Genomic DNA, 21,316 nt, shown 5'->3' on the forward strand with positions numbered 1-21,316 from the left:
CATACCAGGCCCTCCTTCCACACTGGCTGACAAACCAGGGAATGGAAAGGAAGCCTGGAGGATTGAGCTCTTGTGGGTGACCCCACCAAGGCTGCACTCTGAAACCATGCCCACCTTGAGGTGCAACTGCCTTAGTTCCAGACAGGACTGCCTTTTTCCTAGTGCTGGATCTCCTGACGGGGTGGGCACAGTACCTCTTGTCATCTCTCCAGAGCCAGGTCTGCACTGCTACCCGCTGCTATCAATCAGGCAATGAGCAGCAGAGGCTCCCAAGTCCACCTCTACCCCAGGAGGAAAACCTGTCCCGCATATGAGGAATCTATTCCTGTGGCTGAGGGGCAGATCCATCTAGCTCTCTTAACAGAACTTTCTCTCTCCCATCATATGTAAGCTCTAGGACTCAAAACTCAAGGTTTCCCTTTTGTAGTTAACAAAGAAATTGAGCTAGTCCTGCTCTCTTTCCTATTTATATAAAGCCATTTTTTTTTTAATATCTGTGGCCTTGTCTTTTTCTTCATGTAAACATATTGTCTTCATGAATATTCTTATCTTCACTATTTTACCTCTAGAAGTGTTACTGGAATGGGAGACAGGGAAGAACGATAGACATCCCAACACTTCTTACTTTTGAAAAACGGCATAAAATAGATCTATCCATCCCAGAAAGGGACAACAGGCAGGGCCTAGTAAAGATTCTCCAGGCCACGCACTGACATTCTGTTGCTCACACACAGAACTAGATTTTGTTTTCCTGTGTGTGTTAAGCTAGTCAAGGGTCCATGTTGGCAAGATTGATGACCACTGTGGCCCAGTCACCGTGGGAGCATAACTCTGACACTGCCGGTCATGTTTTCTTTATTCCCACGCTTATTCCTTGCTGTCAGCTGAACTAGGCACGGGCTTAGTCATGATGTTAGCTACGAGCTACAAAGAAAGGTGCATGAGAGAGAGATGTAACTATATAGAAATAGAGAACCCCATGAGGCTGGAGTGTTGTTTATGGCCTAAGCCTGGAGGGTCAAGCAAACTACATACTCTTCAGTGAACAGGAGACTTCCACTTTGTGAGCAAACAGACCAACCTTTCTGAAGGACATCAGCTACTTTGGTTGTAGAATGGAGATGGTGATGCCTACCTTACAGAGCTGTGTGAAGATTGTAAGAAATAATGACTGGTAAATGTTTTAGTACAGTGCTGGGCACATAGGAAAACCCTGGCAAGTACTAACAATTATTTTATTATTACATACACCATCTGCATCTAGGCCTGCAGCTGCCCTTAATAATAGAAAGCCACAGTGAAACTTAGTTTTTGATATATTTAGCCAACTATATCTTGCTCTGGCAGAAATGAACTCCTCACCCTTTAGTGCCCAGTTGCCGCCAGCAATCAGAACAGATGGGTGGGCTTCACTTACTGTCCACTTCACTACTGTCCAGTTTAAACTTTTCTTGATGTCTTCAGGTCAAATTTATAGATAAATCTATAGATATCTAGATAATATATATGACCATATGTATTTTAATATATATGATCTAGATATCGATATATATCATTTTGTATAAAGACATTACCATATGGAACTGTTCTTAAGGATGGTTGAGTAATGACTCCTAACCAACACTAGTATCTATTGAGCGTCCATTTTAGGCTTAATGCTGTATTAGGTATTATTGTCCCCATCTAACAAATAAGTGCCAACAGCCCACACTTTACCCTCAGGACTCGTTTCAGTTCTGCTTCCTCTTCCGTTATTATCAGCTGTCAAACTCATCAAAACTGCCATGGGCCTTCCTCTGGTTCTCAACCTAGGACACACATTAGAATCATTTGGAGATCTTAAAAAAATAGCAATGCCCAGACCCACCCACTTCTAGTTAATTATGATACACAGCATGGGAGACCTGACAAAAACAAAAACAAACAAACAAAAAACACCACTGCTAGACCCAACTGTTAACAACTGTGGGCTAATAATGAAAATTTACGTAATAGGCCCTGAGGGAATGCGTGAGGACCTCTCCTTCAAAGCACATTTTATCAATTATTTTGCCCAGTGTTCCCTCTCTCTTCTTCCTCCCTCCCTACCTGCTCCCTTCTTCTGTTTTTAATTGTTCACTCTGGCTTGTCTTTCTCCCTTCCTCCCCTGCCTCCCTTCTTTCTCCTATTTAATTGTTCACTTCTGACTTCACAAGGCTGAGACTATAGGAAGACTATTAAATGAAGAGTTTGTAGCTCTGACAATTGGTTTACTGTACTGGACATTCTGGTTGTATCACCAACACCTTCTCCCTCTCCTCTTGGCAAGTATCTTGACTTTCAGATGCACATCCTCTGCCTCCAATCCAGCCCCATTTCTAAGCCTGGGACACATGGATTAGGCCTAAGGTAATCTCCAGATTCTGCTGCAGTTACTGGTTCACAGATAGAAAAGTAGCCCTAAAGAGCTAAATGCGGCCTAAGGAGAAAAGTTGTTCTGAGTGCATTTCTGGAAGCAGCCCCAGCCCCACCCCTAGGCTTAATAGCTCTGGGAGTTGCTGGAACCCATCTTGTGGCCACATGGGGTAGGTAGTCTGTTGTAGAATGAAGCTGGTTCAGAGAAAGCAGGAATGAGAGATGCCATCAGTCTTTCATGACATCTCCGAGTCACTGAATTAGACCAATCCTGAAACCTACTATGCTTCTGGCAGTGAAGTGAGCCAATAAATTCCCTTTAATGCTGGTTTGAGATGGGTTTTCTGATACTTGTAACCAGATGCATCCTGAAAGATCCACTGCACATTTTTTGAGGAAGGGAATACCTGTTTTTTAAAATTGAATTACACTTGGAAAAGCTACCAGAGTGTTATAAACAACATATTCAAGTTTTAAATACTTTTTGCTGTGCAGCTATTACCATACTAAGAACTGCTATTTGGCTTCAGGTTGTTTTTTTAAGAAATGTGGCAAGCTGTGTCAGTTTATTCTGTAATTATAGGGGGAGGCTTCAGTATGCTGTAATTGCTATCCTATAGAAGGCAATTAGTATGGGGTTAATACCAGATGAACAAGAAAGATAACATCAGGCAAATAAAACACACAGTAAAACAATAATAGCACAATGGTTTTATTGATGGCAGAAGAAAAATTCTTCCTTTCACTTGTAAAAAGTATTTGCTTTATTTAACTCAGTATTTTTTCCCATTCTTTGTGTGAGTTGAATGTTTTTTCCACCCTAAAATCTGCTTTTTCTTTCTTCAAATAATAATATCCACCACAGCTGCTACTTATTCTGAAGAGAAAGTGGAAGGTCAACAGGTTTCCACCAGGATGTTTCAGTCACCGGCTTGTTTCTTCACAAAGAGTTTCCTTTAAAAAGAAAGGAAGAAAATGAAATTGAAGCCTCAAATTAACTTTTCCATACTTTGTCAAGATACGTTTCTTCTGAAACTTACCTGTAAATGTGAAGTGTCTGTATAAATGTAAATAGATCTTGACTAGAATTTTGGATATTGCTAATTTGTAACCATAATCTTTATAAAGCAATATGAAAGAAAAAAGCGAAATTTTTTTGAAAATAAATTTTTCTTTTAGAATTTGTTAAAGTACATTTCTGCCACTGTTATACCATTTATTGCTGGCATGTTGATTTCAGGAATTTGGATTAATTGAACTGTTTGTAACAGAGGATTACCGAAAACTGATGCAGTCTGCCAATGAGCCATGTCTTTCCCTATCCTAACCACCTCCAGTTCTTCTGTGAACACTTCTGAATTGCGTTGCTCCACACAGGTGATTTAGTTTGGTCTGTCACCTCCCCCTGCCTGCTCCCCACATTTATTAGGCACCACTCTAGTTAAAACCACTTTGGGTGGTGACAAGAGAAAGAGCTGAGATAAATGGCAGAGAAGATTTGTTTGCTTCGGGCCTATTTTAGCTTCATGCATGACAGCGTGCTTGGGCAGGGACTAAGTGGAGTTCCTGCAGCTGCATACAAACAGCTCATAAGTCTTGGGAAGTAAACAGTCTCCTGCTTAGAAATTAAAGACCGTCGGGTACTATAATCCTCACCTGCTGCCTGCTCTGCTGGCATGATGGAGTTCTGTAACAATTACCTTTATATTGATTATTTTCCTGACATTGATGCTGGACCAGATTGTCAAAAAAATTTCAACATTTAAAAATACATGTTTTAGTAGTTAAAAACGGTGTTAAAAACCAGGACTTTGAAAATAAGCTTACAGTACCTAGGTAGTAGTCTATGCTTAGCTATTGGTTTTAAGGTTTCTAACATGTGAAACTGTGAATACCATTCTTTCATCAAACAAAGAAGAAACTAGAAGTTCCAAGTGAGTCAGCGTTTATTTAACTGCTTTACACATTGAGCCTTGACCTCCATGGCAGCAGGAGCTTCCTGCTGATCTCTCTTACAAAGGCTTCCTACACAGGTCTCTGCCATCTCTCTCTTCACAGCAGGTCATGCAACTCTAACCAATGTTTGAGTGGACCAGTGCAAAAGCTTCTTAGGTTCTTTCCCTCCTGTTGCTATAATCCATCCTACATCCAGCTGCAATATTTCCTAAGCTTAATTTTGATCATATCACTCCCTTAATCAAAAGTCCATGACAGCATCAAACACAACAAATTCAAACTCTTATGTATCTGAAGCATGCTGTTTTCATCACCGAAAAATATTTTTAATACCCATTGTTTTGGTTCATATTCTTTATTGTAGCCACTAAGAACCACTTGCTATGGACTCTGCTTCCCTCGTTTAAACTTTCCTCTGCCTATATCTTCAGAGGACTCCACCCCACGAGGAATGTGAAGCTTAAACTTCATGTTTAAGGGCTGCTCCTACTAATTAGTGTCTAGTTCCTAGGACTCCACTCATGTCAGAAACCTCTCCAAACCACAGAGTTTTGGTTGGACTAAAGAACTGTATATAATTTCTCTATTTTATATCTGCTCATATTTCCAAGCTGTCTGAACAGTTGTGACAGTGTCCAGGAACTAGAAGTTTGGAGTTTTGGGCTCTATCTCCCCTAAAGTCTCAGATCTGACTTGTCACCACTTTTTCTCAGACTTGGGCCTATTTTTCCACATGCTCCCTGAGACCGCCTCTCACCTAGCCCTGATTCCTAGGTATCTCCTGCTCTGTTAGTCATTGAAGCTGTCCTTAGTATCAGGCTCAAGGGGAATCCAATTCTCTCACCACAATGAAGTTCATGTGTGTGGAGGGTTGGGGGAAGGGGGTCTGTGAGGGCCTTGAAAAAAAGTTTTAGGATAATCAAAGAATGCATAAATTACATATCTAAAACTTTATCAAAACATCCTGATTTAATAAACACTGAACAGTTACCATGTGTCATTCATCACCTAGTACTCAAAACATAAGAAAACCTATGACTATGAAATTATGTTTTTTAAAATTGATAATAGAAAGTACTTAAGTGTTTTTCACTACCTTGATAATTTCAGATAACAAAACCTTAGAAAGTTTCAGCCTATATTAGAATTCATGCTTATATTTGCTGGAAGTAAATAGCTGGCTACAATGTTTATCTTCTTTTTAGATGTTTAAGTTAATAAAAACCAGGAATGAGGAGACAAACATCTTTTGTCTCAAGAATATATTCCACCATGTAACAAGAGCAGACGTTATTTTTGAACCTCCCATCCAAAGATAGTAGGTCAAAGAGGTATTTCATTCTACTTCATAGTCTTTTATAACATATGCTTGAATTAAAATACAAAACTAAGTAAAATTTTCTTCAAACAAGATCACGTGTCTTATTTTTTAGGGTGAATTTTGTAGTGAAAGTTTTAAAATGATACCATCATGGCATGGTCCACCAGTTTTTTTTTTAATCAATGTCAGAAATTCAAAATATCTACATCATATATTTTCTATGTTATCAGTACAATCCAAAGTGAGCATTTAGTCAAGGTGAAGTTTTAACTCAGGGAACACAGAAAACCACTAAGATTGTGATGTTTAAGTTGATTAGGAACCATGTGCATTGTTATTTGATATGGATAAGCTATAGTTACCCTACGGTTATAGTTTACAATTTACTTTTAAGCAATATATTCTTTTTCGATGGAAATTTCCCATGGAACCCTAGTATATAAAATATATGAAAGAAACTAAAGAAGGGTCAAGGGGACTAAGAGTTCCCCTCATCTGAGTGCACCCTCATTCATGTTCACTGCCTCCTCTCTACTTTTAGCTCTGCTAGATCCTACCTGCCTTCAACAGCCCTGAAGAAATTGAGTCCACTGTTAAACAATGGCTGCCTTATAGCAATGAGGGCATTGACAATCTTGGGCTACAATTTAAAACCTTGTTTTAAGCAATTAAAAAGAAATAAAATACCCTGATTTCCTTTCCTTTGGATAAATACACAGTAGTGGGATTGCTGGATCATATGGTGGTTCTATTTTCAGTATTTTTAGGAACCACCTTACTGTTCTCCATAGTGGCTGTGCTAATTTACATCTCCACCAACAACGTACAAGGGTTCTCCTTTCTCCACATCCTTGCTAGCATTCATTATTGCCTTTCTTTTGGATAAAAGTCATTTTAACTGATGTAAGGTGATACCTCACTGTATTTGATTTGCATTTCTTTGATGATTAATGATGGTGAGTACTTTTTCATATACCTGTCAGTCATTTGCATGTCTTCTATTGGGAAATGCCTATTTAGGCTTTTGACCATTTTAAAAATCAGTTTTTTTTTTTTTTTTTTTTTTCATGAGTTGTTTGAGCTTATATATTCTGGTTATTAAGCCCTTGTCAGATGGACACTTTGTAAATATCTTCTCCCATTCTGTGGGTTGTCTCTTCACTTTGTTGACTATTGTCTTTGCTGTGCAGGATCTTTTTAACTTGATGTTATTCCATTTGTTCATTTTTGCTTTGGTTGTCTGTGCTTTTGAGGTCTTACTCAAAAAGTTTTTGCCCAGACCAATGTCCTAGAGTGTTTCTCCACTGTTTTCTTCTACTAGTGTCATAGTTTCATGTCTTAGATTTAAGTCTTTAATCCATTTTGATTTTTGCTTATGATGAGAGTAGGGATCTAGTTTATTCTTCCACATACAGATATCCAGTTTTCCCAGGATCATTTATTGGAGAGACTATCATCCCTCCCAATGTATGTTTTTGGCATCTATGTAAAAAATGAGTTGACTGTAAATATGGAGCTTTATTTCTGGGTTCTCCATTCTGTTCCACTGGTCTGTTTGTTTTTACATCAGTACTATGCTGTTTTGTTTACTATGGCTTTGTAGTATAATCTGAAGTTAGGTAGTCTGATGCCTCCAGCTTTCTTCTTTTTGTTCAGGATAGCTTTGGCTTTTCTGGGACTTTTGTGGTTCCATATAAATTTTAGAATTATTTTTTCTATTTATGTGAAGGATGTCCTTGGTATTTTAATAGAGATTTCATTAAATCTGTAGATTGCTTTGGGTAGTACTGTCATTTTAACAATATTGATTCTTCTAATCCATGAACATGGAGTATCTTTTCAGTTTTGTGTGTGTGTCCTCTTCAATTTCTTTTATCAGTGTTTTACAGTTTTCATTGTAGGGATCTTTCACTTCATTGGCCAAGTTTATTCTTAGATATTTTATTGTATTTGTAGCTATTTTACTTGGGATTACATTCTTGGTTTCCTTTTCAGATTGTTTACTGTTGAGGCCAGGCACAGTGGGTCTCATGCCTGTAATCCCAGCACTTTGGAAGGCTGAGGCAGGCAGATTGCTTGAGCTCAGGAGTTTGAGACTGACCTGGGCAACATGGCGAAACCCCATCTCCACAAAAAATACAAAAATTAGCTAGGCATGGTGGTGTGCACCTGTAGTCCCAGCTACTAGGGAGGCTGAGATGGTAGGATGTCTTGAGCCCAGAAGGCAGAGGCTGGAGTGAGTTGAGATGGTGCCACTGCACTCCAGCCTAGGTGACAGAGCCAGACCCTGTCTCAAAAGAGAAGAAGAAGAAAAAAGAGGGAAAAAACAATTGTTTGCGGTTGACATACAGAAATAGTAGCATTTTTGTATATTGATTTTGTATCCTGCAACTTTACTGAATTTGTGAGTTTTAATAGTTTTTTTGGTAGAATCTAGGTTTTTCTAAATATAAGATAATGTCCTCTGCAAACAAGAATAATTTGACTCTTCCTTTCAAATTTGGATGTTCTTTATTTCTTTCTCTTGTTTAATTGCTCTAGCTAGTACTTCTATTTTATTCAACTATGTTGAATACAAGTGGTAAAAATGGACATCCGTGTCTTGTTCCAGATCTTAGAGGAAAGGCTTGCAGTTTTTCCCCTGTTCAGTATGATAGACTCATGTTGTGGTTTTGTCATATATGGCAAAGCTAAGAGAGAATACTCAGTTTTTATTCACCTTTAAAAGTGATTTAATTATAAGCACGCTGAGCTTATTTTGTAAGTGTATGTTCTGTCTTATACAACACAAAGTTGCTGAAGTCCTTACATATTCTTTTGATTCTGCTTAAAAACAGACATGGGCACTAAATGACAAACCACTTATTCCATGCCATAAGAAAAATATCTAGAGTCAAGAAGTAGCTTTTCTGTGACACTATGGACAGTAGGTCAGGACTGTTTACTTGATGACCTTGCATTAGGCACACAAAAAAAGCCAGTGATAAAAATAAAAAGGTGCTACGTTGGCTTGCTACAGTAATTCAGAAGTCAATTAGCATTAGACTTCTACTCTAGGCAGACTACTGTTATATGAGAGGCTGAAGGTTAGAACAGATGAAAAAAATTTCTTCACTTAGGATGGCAGAACTAATTTTTAACCAGTGAAGGAACTCTGGGGAAGCTAAAGACATATCACATTCTAGGACAGTACTGCCCAGCAGAAATATCACAAGACATATGCAATTTAAAATTTTCTAGTAGCCACATTAAAAGGCGTGATGGCTCACTCCTATAATCCCAGCACTTTGGGAGGCCAAGGCAGGTGGATCACCTGAGATCAGGAGTTCAAGACCAGCCTGGCCAACATGGTGAAACCCCATTTCTACTAAAAATACCAAAAAAAAAAAAAAAAAGCTGGGCATGGTGGTAGATGCCTGTAATCCCAGTTACTCAGGAAGCTGAGGCAGGAGAATCGCTTGAACCCAGGAGGCAGAGGTTGCAGTGAGCCAAGATCAGGCCACTGCACTCATGCCACTGCCCACACCAGCCTGGGCAACAAGGTGAAACTTCGTCTCAAAGAAAAAAAAAAATCACTCATTGGACTTACATGCTTAACATGAATTGCATCTTTCTTTATATGAAAACCACTTCACAATGTTAAGTTTACCTTTTCGTTATTAGTTCCGAGCCCGGGGTGGTTGGTAAAATTGTTGAGTTGGCCGAGTGGATCTTCTTGGCTGGCCATCACCTCCCCTACGGAACTCCAGAGTTTGGTCATAGGTGCCTTCTTCCTCCTATTTGCAAAGAGTAGTGATTTTACATGTTCAAAATGGTTCCAAGTTTCTTAAGTAAAAAAACATTTATGGTCCCTATTTTAATAATATATCTCTTAAGCTGCCCCAGAATTCACACATGTCAACTTTGACAACAGAGGGAGGCAAGGGGAAGGGAAAACAAAAAAAAAAAAAAGAAAGAAAGAAAAGAAAAAGGCAGGGATACTATAAAAACTCTTTCGATCCTTGGTAATAGAAAAACATCGTTTATAGTGGTAAGATTAGAACTGCATATTATTCTAGAAAAGGAAACTATTTCCAAATAATAGCAAGATCATCTCATCAAATGGCTTGACACAATGTGGTAAAAACATACAGAAAAGCAAGCATTATAATAACGATTTTCTTGAATATTTGGGCTTCTAAATGTTTCTAGGTATTTATCACGGAAAAGGGTTTAGGTAGAATAAAGAAAAGCGGTTGAAGAGTCAAAGAATGTTCACCAGCTGTCTGTCCCCATCTGATGAAATCTCCAACACTGTTAAGAACCTTACATCTAGAGACAGAAAAAAAAAAATGGTTTGGAATAGGGGAGGAATACAATTTACATATAAAGAAAGCTTCATGCAAGATAGAGAGATCACTACAGTAAGACTCAAACTATTTTATTTGCTTTCTTACTGAGTGGGTATCTACCAGCTCAAGGAGTAGCACAGGGAAATTAGGATAAGCAGATTAAATAGCAGAAAGAGTATAGTTAATTATAATATTTGAAAAGGACTTAGAAGCAACAAAATATAGCCAAAGCCACACTGGTTTCTTACTGAGTGCTGCCACCCTGTTATTTTAGTGTTTTTGAATTAACACAGCTATGAAGTATGTGCCCTATGAAAGAGAGAAAAAATTAGCTCTCAGTTTTGTTTATGATAAAGAAAGCATCTATTTCACTAAGTAGGCAGTTTAAATTACAACTGAATTATCAGAGCACAATAATTTGCATGATTTTGGAAATTAATCCTATTTTTTTCTCTTCCTTATCTTTGAATCTTCTTTCTCAAAATATTGCTTTCCTTTGACCTTATTAAAAACATAGAAAAATAAATGAAAAGACTGAGTTCTATTCTTTAAATTTTTATAGATCGAATTACTGCAATTTTACCTAATGGAAACAAAGATGGTAAGATAATTTGGTCAAATCCTATTATTTAGCAATGATTTTAAAATTGGGCATGAACATAATTCTCATTTTAGACATCCTCCACAGTATTCTTCAAAAAAAAAAAAAAAAAAAAAAAAAGAACTATTATTTCCACTTTATATAAAGAATACTGAGGCTTGGGAAAGCTTTGTGACTTTGCCCTAATACTTCTAAGACAGTAGTATCTTTGGGTTTTGCATTCTAACACTACTGTTTAAATCTTTAAGTCTCAGTCTGCATGTTAAAGAAATAAGCCAATAGCCAAAAATTAATGATCATCCTGAGGGGCCTATGATCACTGAAAGAAGAGAATGCAGAAATCTGACAATATATCTGGTATAATTAAATAACTGCCTTTTAGAGATCAACTTCCAGATGAGTTTTCCTTTCCCTATATCCCTTTCATTAACAATCAATCTCAAAATGGTTAGAAGCATCAGATATTATATCTGTAATTTAGCAAAGCAATTAAAATGCAGTGAGAAAAATATAAAAGTATTCAGGAAAGAAGTTTTTTTTTTATTATTCTAGTCAGTGTTCTGAATGATTTTCAAGTATTACAGCTAAATGTGAAAAGTAGCTATTTTAAGACAAATGACAACATTTGAAACTCTGCATATTAACTGAAAACTATGAAAATATATTTGGTACTGTAGGAGATGAAGTAATTATTTCAGGAATTAGAATGAAATACTATTTTTCTCCACACTTGGCTGCAGAACTGGCTGGAGAACATCTAAAAATCTGTATTTTATTAATAAAATACACAGAGATAGGACACTGTATTTGCTGAGTGATATGGATTTACATAATAAAATGACAATGCTATTTGAAAATCTACCTCTATCTATTGTGTTTAAAGAATTCATGAACTGAACTAACCAGATTCAAGTAAATGGTTTTATAGAGATGACCAACCATGAGATTTCTTTCACATAACTCATAACTTGATGTCTTTAATATGTCTATATAAAGTAGAAGCCAAAAAAAAAGGTAAAAAAGATACCGATAGTTTGGTTTTCAGTTACAGTAAGAGGCACAATCTGTGCTTTTTAACTTTTAAAATATTCGTCCTGCACAGCTGTTGAGAGCAAATCTGGTTACCCACAACAATTACTTCTTATAGTCTATGGCTAGTAATTTTTAGCACAGAATGGGTACTTCTTTCCTCTTTATATAACACACAGCTTGATTTAATAGATCAGTTTATTTTCAGTCATCTTTGAATGAAATTTGTACTTTATTCCTCTTCAAGCCTATCTTCTTCCTTTAGGTCTCAGTACTCTGTAACAGATTTACAACTCAAAAAAATAATTTTAATTTCACAGTTTACAAACATTTTTAAAAAAATATGACACTACATTATAGCTGGCACAGTTCCGAAAGGCTATCCAATCCATCCTTCTAGATTTGACAGATGAATCTATAAACCAAGAGAGGTGAAGTGATTTCCCCAAGTCACAGAACTAATTAGAGAAAGAGTCCAAACCAGGGCCATTTTCTTTTTTTTTTTTTTTTTTTTTTTTTGAGACGGAGTCTCGCTCTGTCGCCCAGGCTGGAGTGCAGTGGCCAGATCTCAGCTCACTGCAAGCTCCGCCTTCCGGGTTCCTGCTATTCTCCTGCCTCAGCCTCCGGAGTAGCTGGGACTACAGGCGCCCGCCACCTCGCCCGGCTAGTTTTTGTATTTTTAGTAGAGACGGGGTTTCACCGTGTTCGCCAGGATGGTCTCGATCTCCTGACCTCGTGATCCGCCCGTCTCGGCCTCCCAAAGTGCTGGGATTACAGGCTTGAGCCACCGCGCCCGGCCTCCAGGGCCATTTTCTTTCTGACTCACAGGCAAGGTTCTTTACAAGATCTGCAAGAATTTTCGTAAACCAGAACTGTCCAATGTTATATTCGCCTAAGATTCTGAGATTCAGAACCATTTTATTGGGACTCAGAATTCTGCACCAGAAAATTTTTAAAAATCTACGTGTAAGCTAGAAGCCCCTGCTTCAAGTTGTCCCGTCTTGACCAAACCAATGTATTTATTAAATGTATTTGACTGAAGTCTCACATCTCCCTAAAATATATAAAATCAAGCTGCACCCCGACCACCCTGGGCACATTGTTCTCAGGACCTCCTGAGGGCTGTGTCATGGGCCATGGTCACTCATATTTGACTCAGAATAAATCTCTTCAAATATTAAAAAAAGACTTTTGCTTACCTCAGCCATGTTGTCAGATAGGTTTTATAAAATTAAATAACTAATATTCAATATGAGCTCTTTTATACTAATATTTACTAGTTTACTGTTCCTTCTTAATGAAAAGATACTAAAATGCAATAATCATTGACACCAAACATAAATGAAGTGGTATTTTGAAAACAACAAAAGACAAAAACCAATGCAAAAAGGAGATACACAACTTCGTCTATAATGTCCGTTTGACAAGTTACAACTGTGTTTTTCCTGCATATCATCTTCAATCTCTCATTACTGTATACTGTATCTGGAGTGGGAACACAGACAAACTACATATTCCCCATTTATAAACGAGCCGTGTTATAAAAGTTCATCATAAATTGGTCACTTGGAAGACACTTCAGTAGGAGGTATGAAACACACTTAAATAGAAGTCAGGTTCTCTGTTCCACAAATAGTAAGGTGAAATGCAGCTAAGCATACAAACCAGTGCTTTAAGGAAGGAGTTCTCCAGTGAGAGCTATTCTGCCTCCTGGGGGCATTAGGCAATGCCTGGAAGGAGTTGTCATTCCCTCTAATGGGTAGAGGCCAATGATGCTGCTAAATATCCTACAATGCACAGGACAGCCCACACAACAAAAAATTATCCAGTCCTAATGCCAGCAGTGCTGAAGTTGAGAAACCTTAGGCTAGGCAAATGACCCTTCCTACTCCTAAGTATCAGAGCAGCCTGGAAAAGAATTCTAACCTTTAGGAAGTTTGGGTTTGGAAATCTGGGACATTTCTTCCTCTGCTTCTACCCCTAAGATGTAAATGCTGACTGAACTCTCTATGGAAATTTTGGCGGGGGCGGGGGGGAGGTGGGCGCTCTATTTGCTGAGAATACTTAAATACTTACCTCTGCTCCAACTATAGGTTCATTTTTACTTAATGAATTGCCTTGCCTTTAAAAAAAAAAAAAACTGATATGGAGTCGTGCTCTGTCACCCAGGCTGGAGTGCAATGGCACAATCTTGGCTCAAGGCAACCTCCGCCTTCCAGGTTCAAGCAATTCTCCCCTCAGCCTCCTGAGCAGCTGGGATTACAGGAACCAGCCATTATGCCCAACTAATTTTTGTATTTTTGTAGAGACGGGGTTTCACCATGTTGTTCAGGCTGGTCTTGAGCTCCTGACCTCAGATGATCCACCCACCTTGGCTTCTCAAAGTGCTGGGATTACAAGTGTGGGCCACCACGCCTAGCCCATTTTATGTTATATTACTATTCCTTCAGCATTTTCCCAAGTCATAACTTTGTGAAGAGCCAGTGATAGATTATTTGGTTGATGGAGGTGGGAAATGGGAATGACAATTATTCTCTTCATTGAAAAAATAAAAATAAAAACTTGGAAAAACTTAATACTGTCACCTAATAGCAACGTTATGTGTAATTTAATAAAATTTGTTTCTTTTAACAGAATTTGTAGTCACAATACATAAGTCAATGTACTCTGCAATAGTCCTTGAAATTGAGGGTATTTTGAACCACGAATGTTAATGAGTACATATCTCCTTCAGCGATTCATACATGAACCACTTATTCTATGAATTTCCAAGCCACCTTTTGCCTGAGGTGTTTAGCTTGTGTTTATGGAAGTGTAAACTAATTTTCATATAAAACCTAAGCAGTCATCACAAAGACAAATCTGCTTTCCCAAAACATATAATGGACTTTAAGAGTAAAACTTAAAATACCTTTACACACAAGTCTATTTTTAGATTAACTATACTAATATTCTTCTATATTCGAGTAGCTAAAAATTGAAAGCTGAATCGGCTCTTCTATCTTTTCTTTTTTCTTTGAAACTGAGTCTTGCTCCGTCACCCAGGTTGGAGTGCGGTGGTGCAATACTGGCTCGCTGCAACTACCACCTCCCAGGTTCAAGCTATTCTCCTGCCTCAGCCTCCCGAGTAGCTGGACTTACAAGCACACACCTCCGAGCCCAGATAATTTTTTTGTATTTTCAAAAAATACACCATGTTAGCCAGGCTGGTCTCGAACTCCTGATCTCAAGTGATCCACACACCTTGGCTTCTCAAACTGCTGGGATTCCAGGCGTGAGCCACTGTGCCCAGCCTTAGCTCTTATTTTCTATGAAGATTACAGACAACCTTGGTGCCCATGGGAGTCATGTATTATTATCAACACTGAACTTTACCAATTATCCTTGTTTAAAAAAAGTTCCACTTTAATATTTGTAGTTCTACTACAAAAAACAAACAAACAAACAAACAAAAAAAAAAAACCCGGGTCCATAGTATCCTGGAACCACAGATTATAAAACAAGAAGATTTTGTAAAGAACAGCTAGTCAAACTGAGAGGCTATCACTTGCTCAAGTAACTAGTGCCACTACTTGGGCTAGAACACAGGTCTGACTCACAAGCCTGACTGCCCCTCACTGTGGTACTTAGTAATGATGGTAAGGAATACAGGTATCATAAATCTCAGAACTGGAGGGGAACTGGAGATCAATCTAACAGAGCAGATTTATATTTTTTTATTATTTATTTTGAGGATAAATTCAGCACTCTTGTTTCAAATGAAATCTTATGTAGAATTCCTATATAAAATATATGGGCCTAGGTTAAAGTGGGTGTTTTTATACATTTGTGAGCAGTGCCCCCTTGGCTTTCTCTTCTTCAGTTTCTTCAACCTCTGTAGCCCTCAAGCCATAGAAATTAAAAACCCAACCTAGTTCAACCTTTGCTACTCACTGAAAACCAACTGGGTGGAGTGACTTGATTAATAAAATAAGCTGCTGGAAGAGCCAGAACTGGAATGCAGGCCTCTGGCTCTGAGTTCAGAGCCTTTCTCCCTTTGCCTTCTATCACAGAGAAAATATAAACCCTATACTTGACTCCTATAAATTAAATGTCTCATTTTATAATAAAAATTCACCCCATATACCTAAATGGAAAAAAACCCTCAAGTTTCATAAACATATGAGAAAATGATTATGATATATAACCAAATATAGTAAATTTTATAACAGATTAATTTATCTTGGTTTCTGAAGCTTTGAGTAAAACAATTCCCCTTTAGAAGAAAATATATTGGAGAATTATAGTCTCCCATCCCTCCAGAGCAGCTCTAAGATAATCTCTTTTTATGTACCTCATCCAGCATATTTTATTTAAACCAAAACATTTTATGGCAGAAGAGAAAAAAACGCTAAATGAAGACAAAAGAAAAATCAGATCCAAAACCTTATTACTAAACAACTGTTTCAAAATGCATAGCTGACATAACATAATATTTTCATTCCAGTATCACAGAAAATTTCAGGAGGACTGTGGGACATCCCATTGTGGTTCTCATCTTTTTTCTTTAAATACTATATTTTCTAAAGTTATATTAAAATTATTTATGATTCTACAGGATATCATGTGAAATCATGTGAATAGCTAACTCAAGGGTTTTATTATAAGCTCTGCCTACTAAAGCACAATCTAAACAAGACATCTAAACTTTAACATAAATGAAAAACTAATTTTTAAATGACAGTAGAAGCAAATACAGTACTATTCATCACTGTCCTTCCTCTAACATCACTAAGATCTATATATTAATATAATGTAAACAAGCTATTTTTGGCAGGTTAAGCACTTGTGAAAATTTGATGTGAAACATCAAAAAGCTGCATCCATATTTTAATTAGAATATAGTACAAAAAAGATAGTAGAAGTCACCCTTATTAAATTCCAAATGATAAAAGTTATGGATCCTCTTCCATTTGAAAATACATGAGTTTACAACTTGAAACAGAAAATAAGGAATATGAATACTTATTCCATTTGTGCCTGGCATTTTGCATGTTATCTTATTTAATCCTTATAATAAGGCTTTGAATTAATCTCACCATTTTATAGATGAAAAAACTAAGGCTCCTTAGCCCAAAGTTGTGTAAGTGGCCATGCTTCAGTGAGACCCTTAGGCTGCACACCTGAAGTTCTTTTCATTGCATCATACAGTACATTTCTTGCTTCACATAGTTTTTCATCAGGGACTTTTTTCTACAGTCAATGTTATTCCTGAATTTTTTCTGCTTTACTGAGGTATACACACACAGGAATCATATATATTTAAGATGTACAACTTGATGTTTTGATATATGTATACACCGTGAAATAATCACAATCAAGGTTAACATACCCATTACCTCACAGTTTCCATTTTCTTTCTTCTTTCTCCATTTTTGTGGAAAAGAACACAAGATCTACCTTGTTAGCAAATTTCAAGCCTACAATACACCACTATTAATTGTAGCCACCATTTTATACATTAAATCTTCAGAACCCATTCATCTGGCATAACTGAATCTTTGTAATCTTTGACCAACATCTCCTCATTTCCCTCACCCTCTGCTCCTGGCAACCACCATCCTACTCTGTTTCTATGAGTTTGACTATTTTAGATGCCACATATAAGTGAGATCATGTAGTGTTTGTCTTTCTGTGTCTGGCTTATTTCATTTAGCACAATATCCTCCAAGTTCTATGGTTAATTTTAACTAAATGGATGGCTTCAGCCCTGAAGCTATAAACATCACGGAATGGTTATTGTCTTTGTTGAAACAGTTAAGTACAAGGATGAATATATAATTTTTTAAAATGTGTACCTCTCTGAAACCCATTGCTAAAGGTTAAATAGATTCCAAAAGCTTGTCCAGAAATCAGAGTAGGGAACATATTTCTGCTCCAAAAGGTGTCAGTTGGCTCAAAGATTTCCTTGAGAGATACTGTATCACAGCATGTAAGAGCTCAACCTCTTAAGTCAGATCTGAGTCTGGGTTTAGATTCTACCACATCATAGGCATGTTACTTAACTTTTCTACATCTTAGTTTTCTCATATAGATCATAGTAATGACCTCAGAGGTTTAGCAGGATAATTCTATGAGAAATACCTAAAAAGAGCTTCACAAATAGGCAATCAGTGTTGGCTATTAGTCTCAATCAAATAACTCTAAGCTAATAAAATATACTTCTATTCAAAACACATGAGTTTGTTCACCCACTTCAATTAAATTAAATAGACTGATAGATTTTGCTGAAAATCAGGAACTGAGCTTGTTATAAGTGTATTCTTCAAATTGCTTTCAGCAGAAAAAAAAAAAAAAAAAAGCAAAAATGCCTTTGGAAAAAAATGAAAGAGCCAATGCAAGAAGAAAGGTTCCTGCCACTAGCTTAACTTTTATTTCTTCAGAGGTTCAAAAACTATTCACAAAAACTAATAATTTCATATAATTCATTTTATTGTTACCATTTTTTTTTGTTTGTTTTGAGGAGAGGCAGGTGGCCTCTTTTTCTTCTTTTTTAATGTATAAAGAAAAAAGGGCAAATAGAACAAAAGGAGGAAAGAAAGTAGCAAAGGAGCATTACTGAAAATGATCAATCAAAAGTTACAGACACTCTATAAAATCTGAGTATTTTAAGATAAAGCAAACAATAAATTAACATGATTAACTTCTTTGAACATCCTGCCTTTAGCCTACACACCCTTAAAATTTTAAGATATCCCATAAAAAGAAACCAATTAGAAACAATATTTTAAAGATAGAAGTACAGCAATTATGATTAATAATGAAAAATGCATATGCCTATCTATGCCTATTGATATGTTTTCAGGTCAATGCCTATAAATTATTTTTACAAAAGCAACTACTTTCCCAAATATGCTGAGTATGTTTTAGAATATTTTATGGTTAAGACATATGAGCACTAATCACAAGTGGTTAACTATTTCACTCTCTCATAATTTATGTCCTTTTTACATCTAAAATTGGTAGGTTAATATAAGATGAGTTAACGAATTCTTTCTCTGAGAGCAATGATTATATCATAATGCTAGAATGCTTTTAATGCTAAAACAGGCCAACATATTTTACATATGTGACTGGCCAACAATACAGACAGATACAGTATGCCATGGAGACCTATAACACAGATTTTTAAAAATCAGAAAAAAAAGGCCAGGTGCAGTAATCCCAGCACTTTGGGAGGTTGAAGTGGGAAGATTATGAGGTCAAGAGATCAAGACCATCCTGGCCAACATGGTGAAACACCATTTCTACTGAAAACACAAAAATTAGCTAGGCATGGTGGCACGCGCCTGTAGTCCCTGCTACTTGGGAGGCTGAGGCAGGAGAATCGCTTGAACCCGGGAGGTGGACGTTGCAGTGAGCCGAGACTGCACCACTGCACTCTAGCCTGGCGACCGAATGAGACTCTGTCTTAAAAAAAAAAAAAATCCTTTAAGTCAAATTGATAAAATACAGGCCAGATCAATGCCACAAAAGAGTACTAAAACTTGGAGTGGTAGGAGAGATATTATAAGAAATGCTTGATATAATTGTAAGAAAAATTTTTATACCAAATGATACAAAAATAGTTGTTTGCTGATGTTTTCACCCTCTTAATGAGAGTTAAGAAATATAAAAATGACAGGAAAAGAATGAAAAATTTAAGCCTTAAAGCAGGTAGGGCCCAATGTAACAAACACCGTTATCACATTTAACTCCCTATTCATGTAGTTTATTATTTCTCTTCAGTGAAATATAAAGAAAACTATGGTTTACAAACCTTTATCAATTATCAGGCTGAGTACTAAAGTTATAGTTTCAGAAATGTGAGGTACTCCAGGAGTCACTGATCTCATCTTCCCTTTAGCACAAAATTTATCCATGGCATTTCACACAAATGGTGGCTCTGCCTCTTGCAAATAACTCAGGTGAAGGGAGCTGAGGCTTCCTCCGGCAGCCAACTCCATTGCTTTGCACCCTTCACTAGAAAGTGCAGATCTAAACATCTGGAACTACTATTTTTTTTTTTTTTTTAATTTTTGAGACAGAGTTTTGCTCTTATTGCCCAGGCTGGAGTGTGATGGCACAATCTCAGCTTACTGCAACCTCTGCCTCCTGGGTTCAAGTGATTCTCCTGCCTCAGCCTCCCGAGTAGCTGGGATTACAGGCATGCGCCACCATGCTGGCTAATTTTTTGTATTTTTTATTAGAGACGGGGTTTCTCTATGTTGATCAGGCTGGTATCAAACTCCTGATCTCAGGTGATCTGCCCACCTCAGGCATGAGCCACTGCACTCAGCCTCTGGAACTTCTATTTACATTTTCTTAAGTCTGTTTCCTTTGCTATATGAAAGATATTATTTAAAAATAAATATTCTACTTCTCCTTATTCTATTACTAAGAATTCTTGGTCAAATACCATTAATCCCAGAATCTCCATCATCTTGATCATCTTTACCTTTATACATTTTCGTAGTTACCATTCTGCATAACCTAGTACTAAGAATAACATTCCAAGTATGGCTTCCTTGGAACACAATGTTATTATTTCTCATGAAGGTACTCTAATAGGCAATATATACATCTATTAGGCAATCTGATATCTAATCTTGCTTTAATATTTTTAGTAGGTGCTCAATTACTGGTCACTCATATTGTGCTTGCCATCAAATGAAATCCTTACAATCTATTCCCAGATATATTTTATTCTACATTTGTAGGGAATTATTTTCCCAACCTAAATACAAAGTTTTAAATTTAAGTGTATAAAGTCCATGTGCTAATGAAAGATATTATTTTGGCACAGTATATTGGTATATTCTGAAATTAACTATGTAATATTACATCAGGTATTTCTAAAAAGTTATTTAGGTGACTTGTTAGCCTTTATTTTTACAGTCTGAGTGGAAGTTAGAAGAACACCATATAAAAGGGTAGGATCAAAATGGGTAGTTGAAATGTACCTTAATCTTGAAGCAAGATCCTAGTGAATTTTAGAAGACAATAAAGATAGTCTTAGTGTAAGATTAAGCTCTTCTAGCAATGGAATAATAGGTTAAAAGAAATAAGTTGGTTATTTTCCTACCCTATGTAAAATACTTCTATCACCTTGAGAAGTACCAGCTGATATCTCTTACCACTGTATTTTCCATTCTCTACTTACAGTTTGTGAGAACTAAGACAAATGAATTGAATGAACTAAATGACACTCATCAGAACAATTTATCACATGCTGAGAAACAATATGCTAGACATTTTTATAAACATTATTTCATTAAACTCATTCAAAAATTCTCAAGTAGGTTTGTATAATTTACCTCCATTTACAGATAAAGTGAAGGTTCATGCTCCATGGTGTCACCAAGTCCTAAACCTGACTATTAGCTCTGCAACTTACTAGTTCAAAGATTTTGAGCAAGTTACTTAACAGCTCTGAACCTATATTTGTAGTTTTCCTAGTGTATAAATATATTAATATTTGTTTTATAGAGATCCTATAGATATTAAATCAGTTAATGTACATCAAGAGTTATACATGGTGTTGAGCACACAATAAGTATTCCAATGGTAATCATGTTTTGAAACTCTAATCCTCACATTATCAACCATTTATATTACTTTACCTCAGTAAAGATAGAGAATATATCATCTTGTTATCTAAATGCT

The 21,316-nt window shown here is 36.7% G+C and overlaps 1 protein-coding gene across 2 annotated transcripts in view; it reads right to left on the reverse strand.

The window, feature by feature from the left end:
* Positions 1–3,086: 3,086 nt before the first annotated feature.
* Positions 3,087–21,316, reverse strand: part of TDRD3 (tudor domain containing 3) — a 189,963-nt gene continuing 171,733 nt past the window's right edge. For both annotated transcript variants that reach the window (XM_023196216.2, XM_023196217.2), the window contains exons 13-14: positions 9,321–9,447; positions 3,087–3,348 (exon numbers count right to left, since the gene is read on the reverse strand). In XM_023196216.2, the coding sequence (XP_023051984.1) occupies positions 9,331–9,447 (117 nt within the window). In that variant the 3' untranslated portion in view covers positions 3,087–3,348; positions 9,321–9,330. The remainder of the gene's footprint in view (positions 3,349–9,320; positions 9,448–21,316) is intronic.

Source organism: Piliocolobus tephrosceles, chromosome X (assembly GCF_002776525.5).
Source record: "Piliocolobus tephrosceles isolate RC106 chromosome X, ASM277652v3, whole genome shotgun sequence".
Taxonomy (NCBI): Eukaryota; Metazoa; Chordata; class Mammalia; order Primates; family Cercopithecidae; genus Piliocolobus; species Piliocolobus tephrosceles.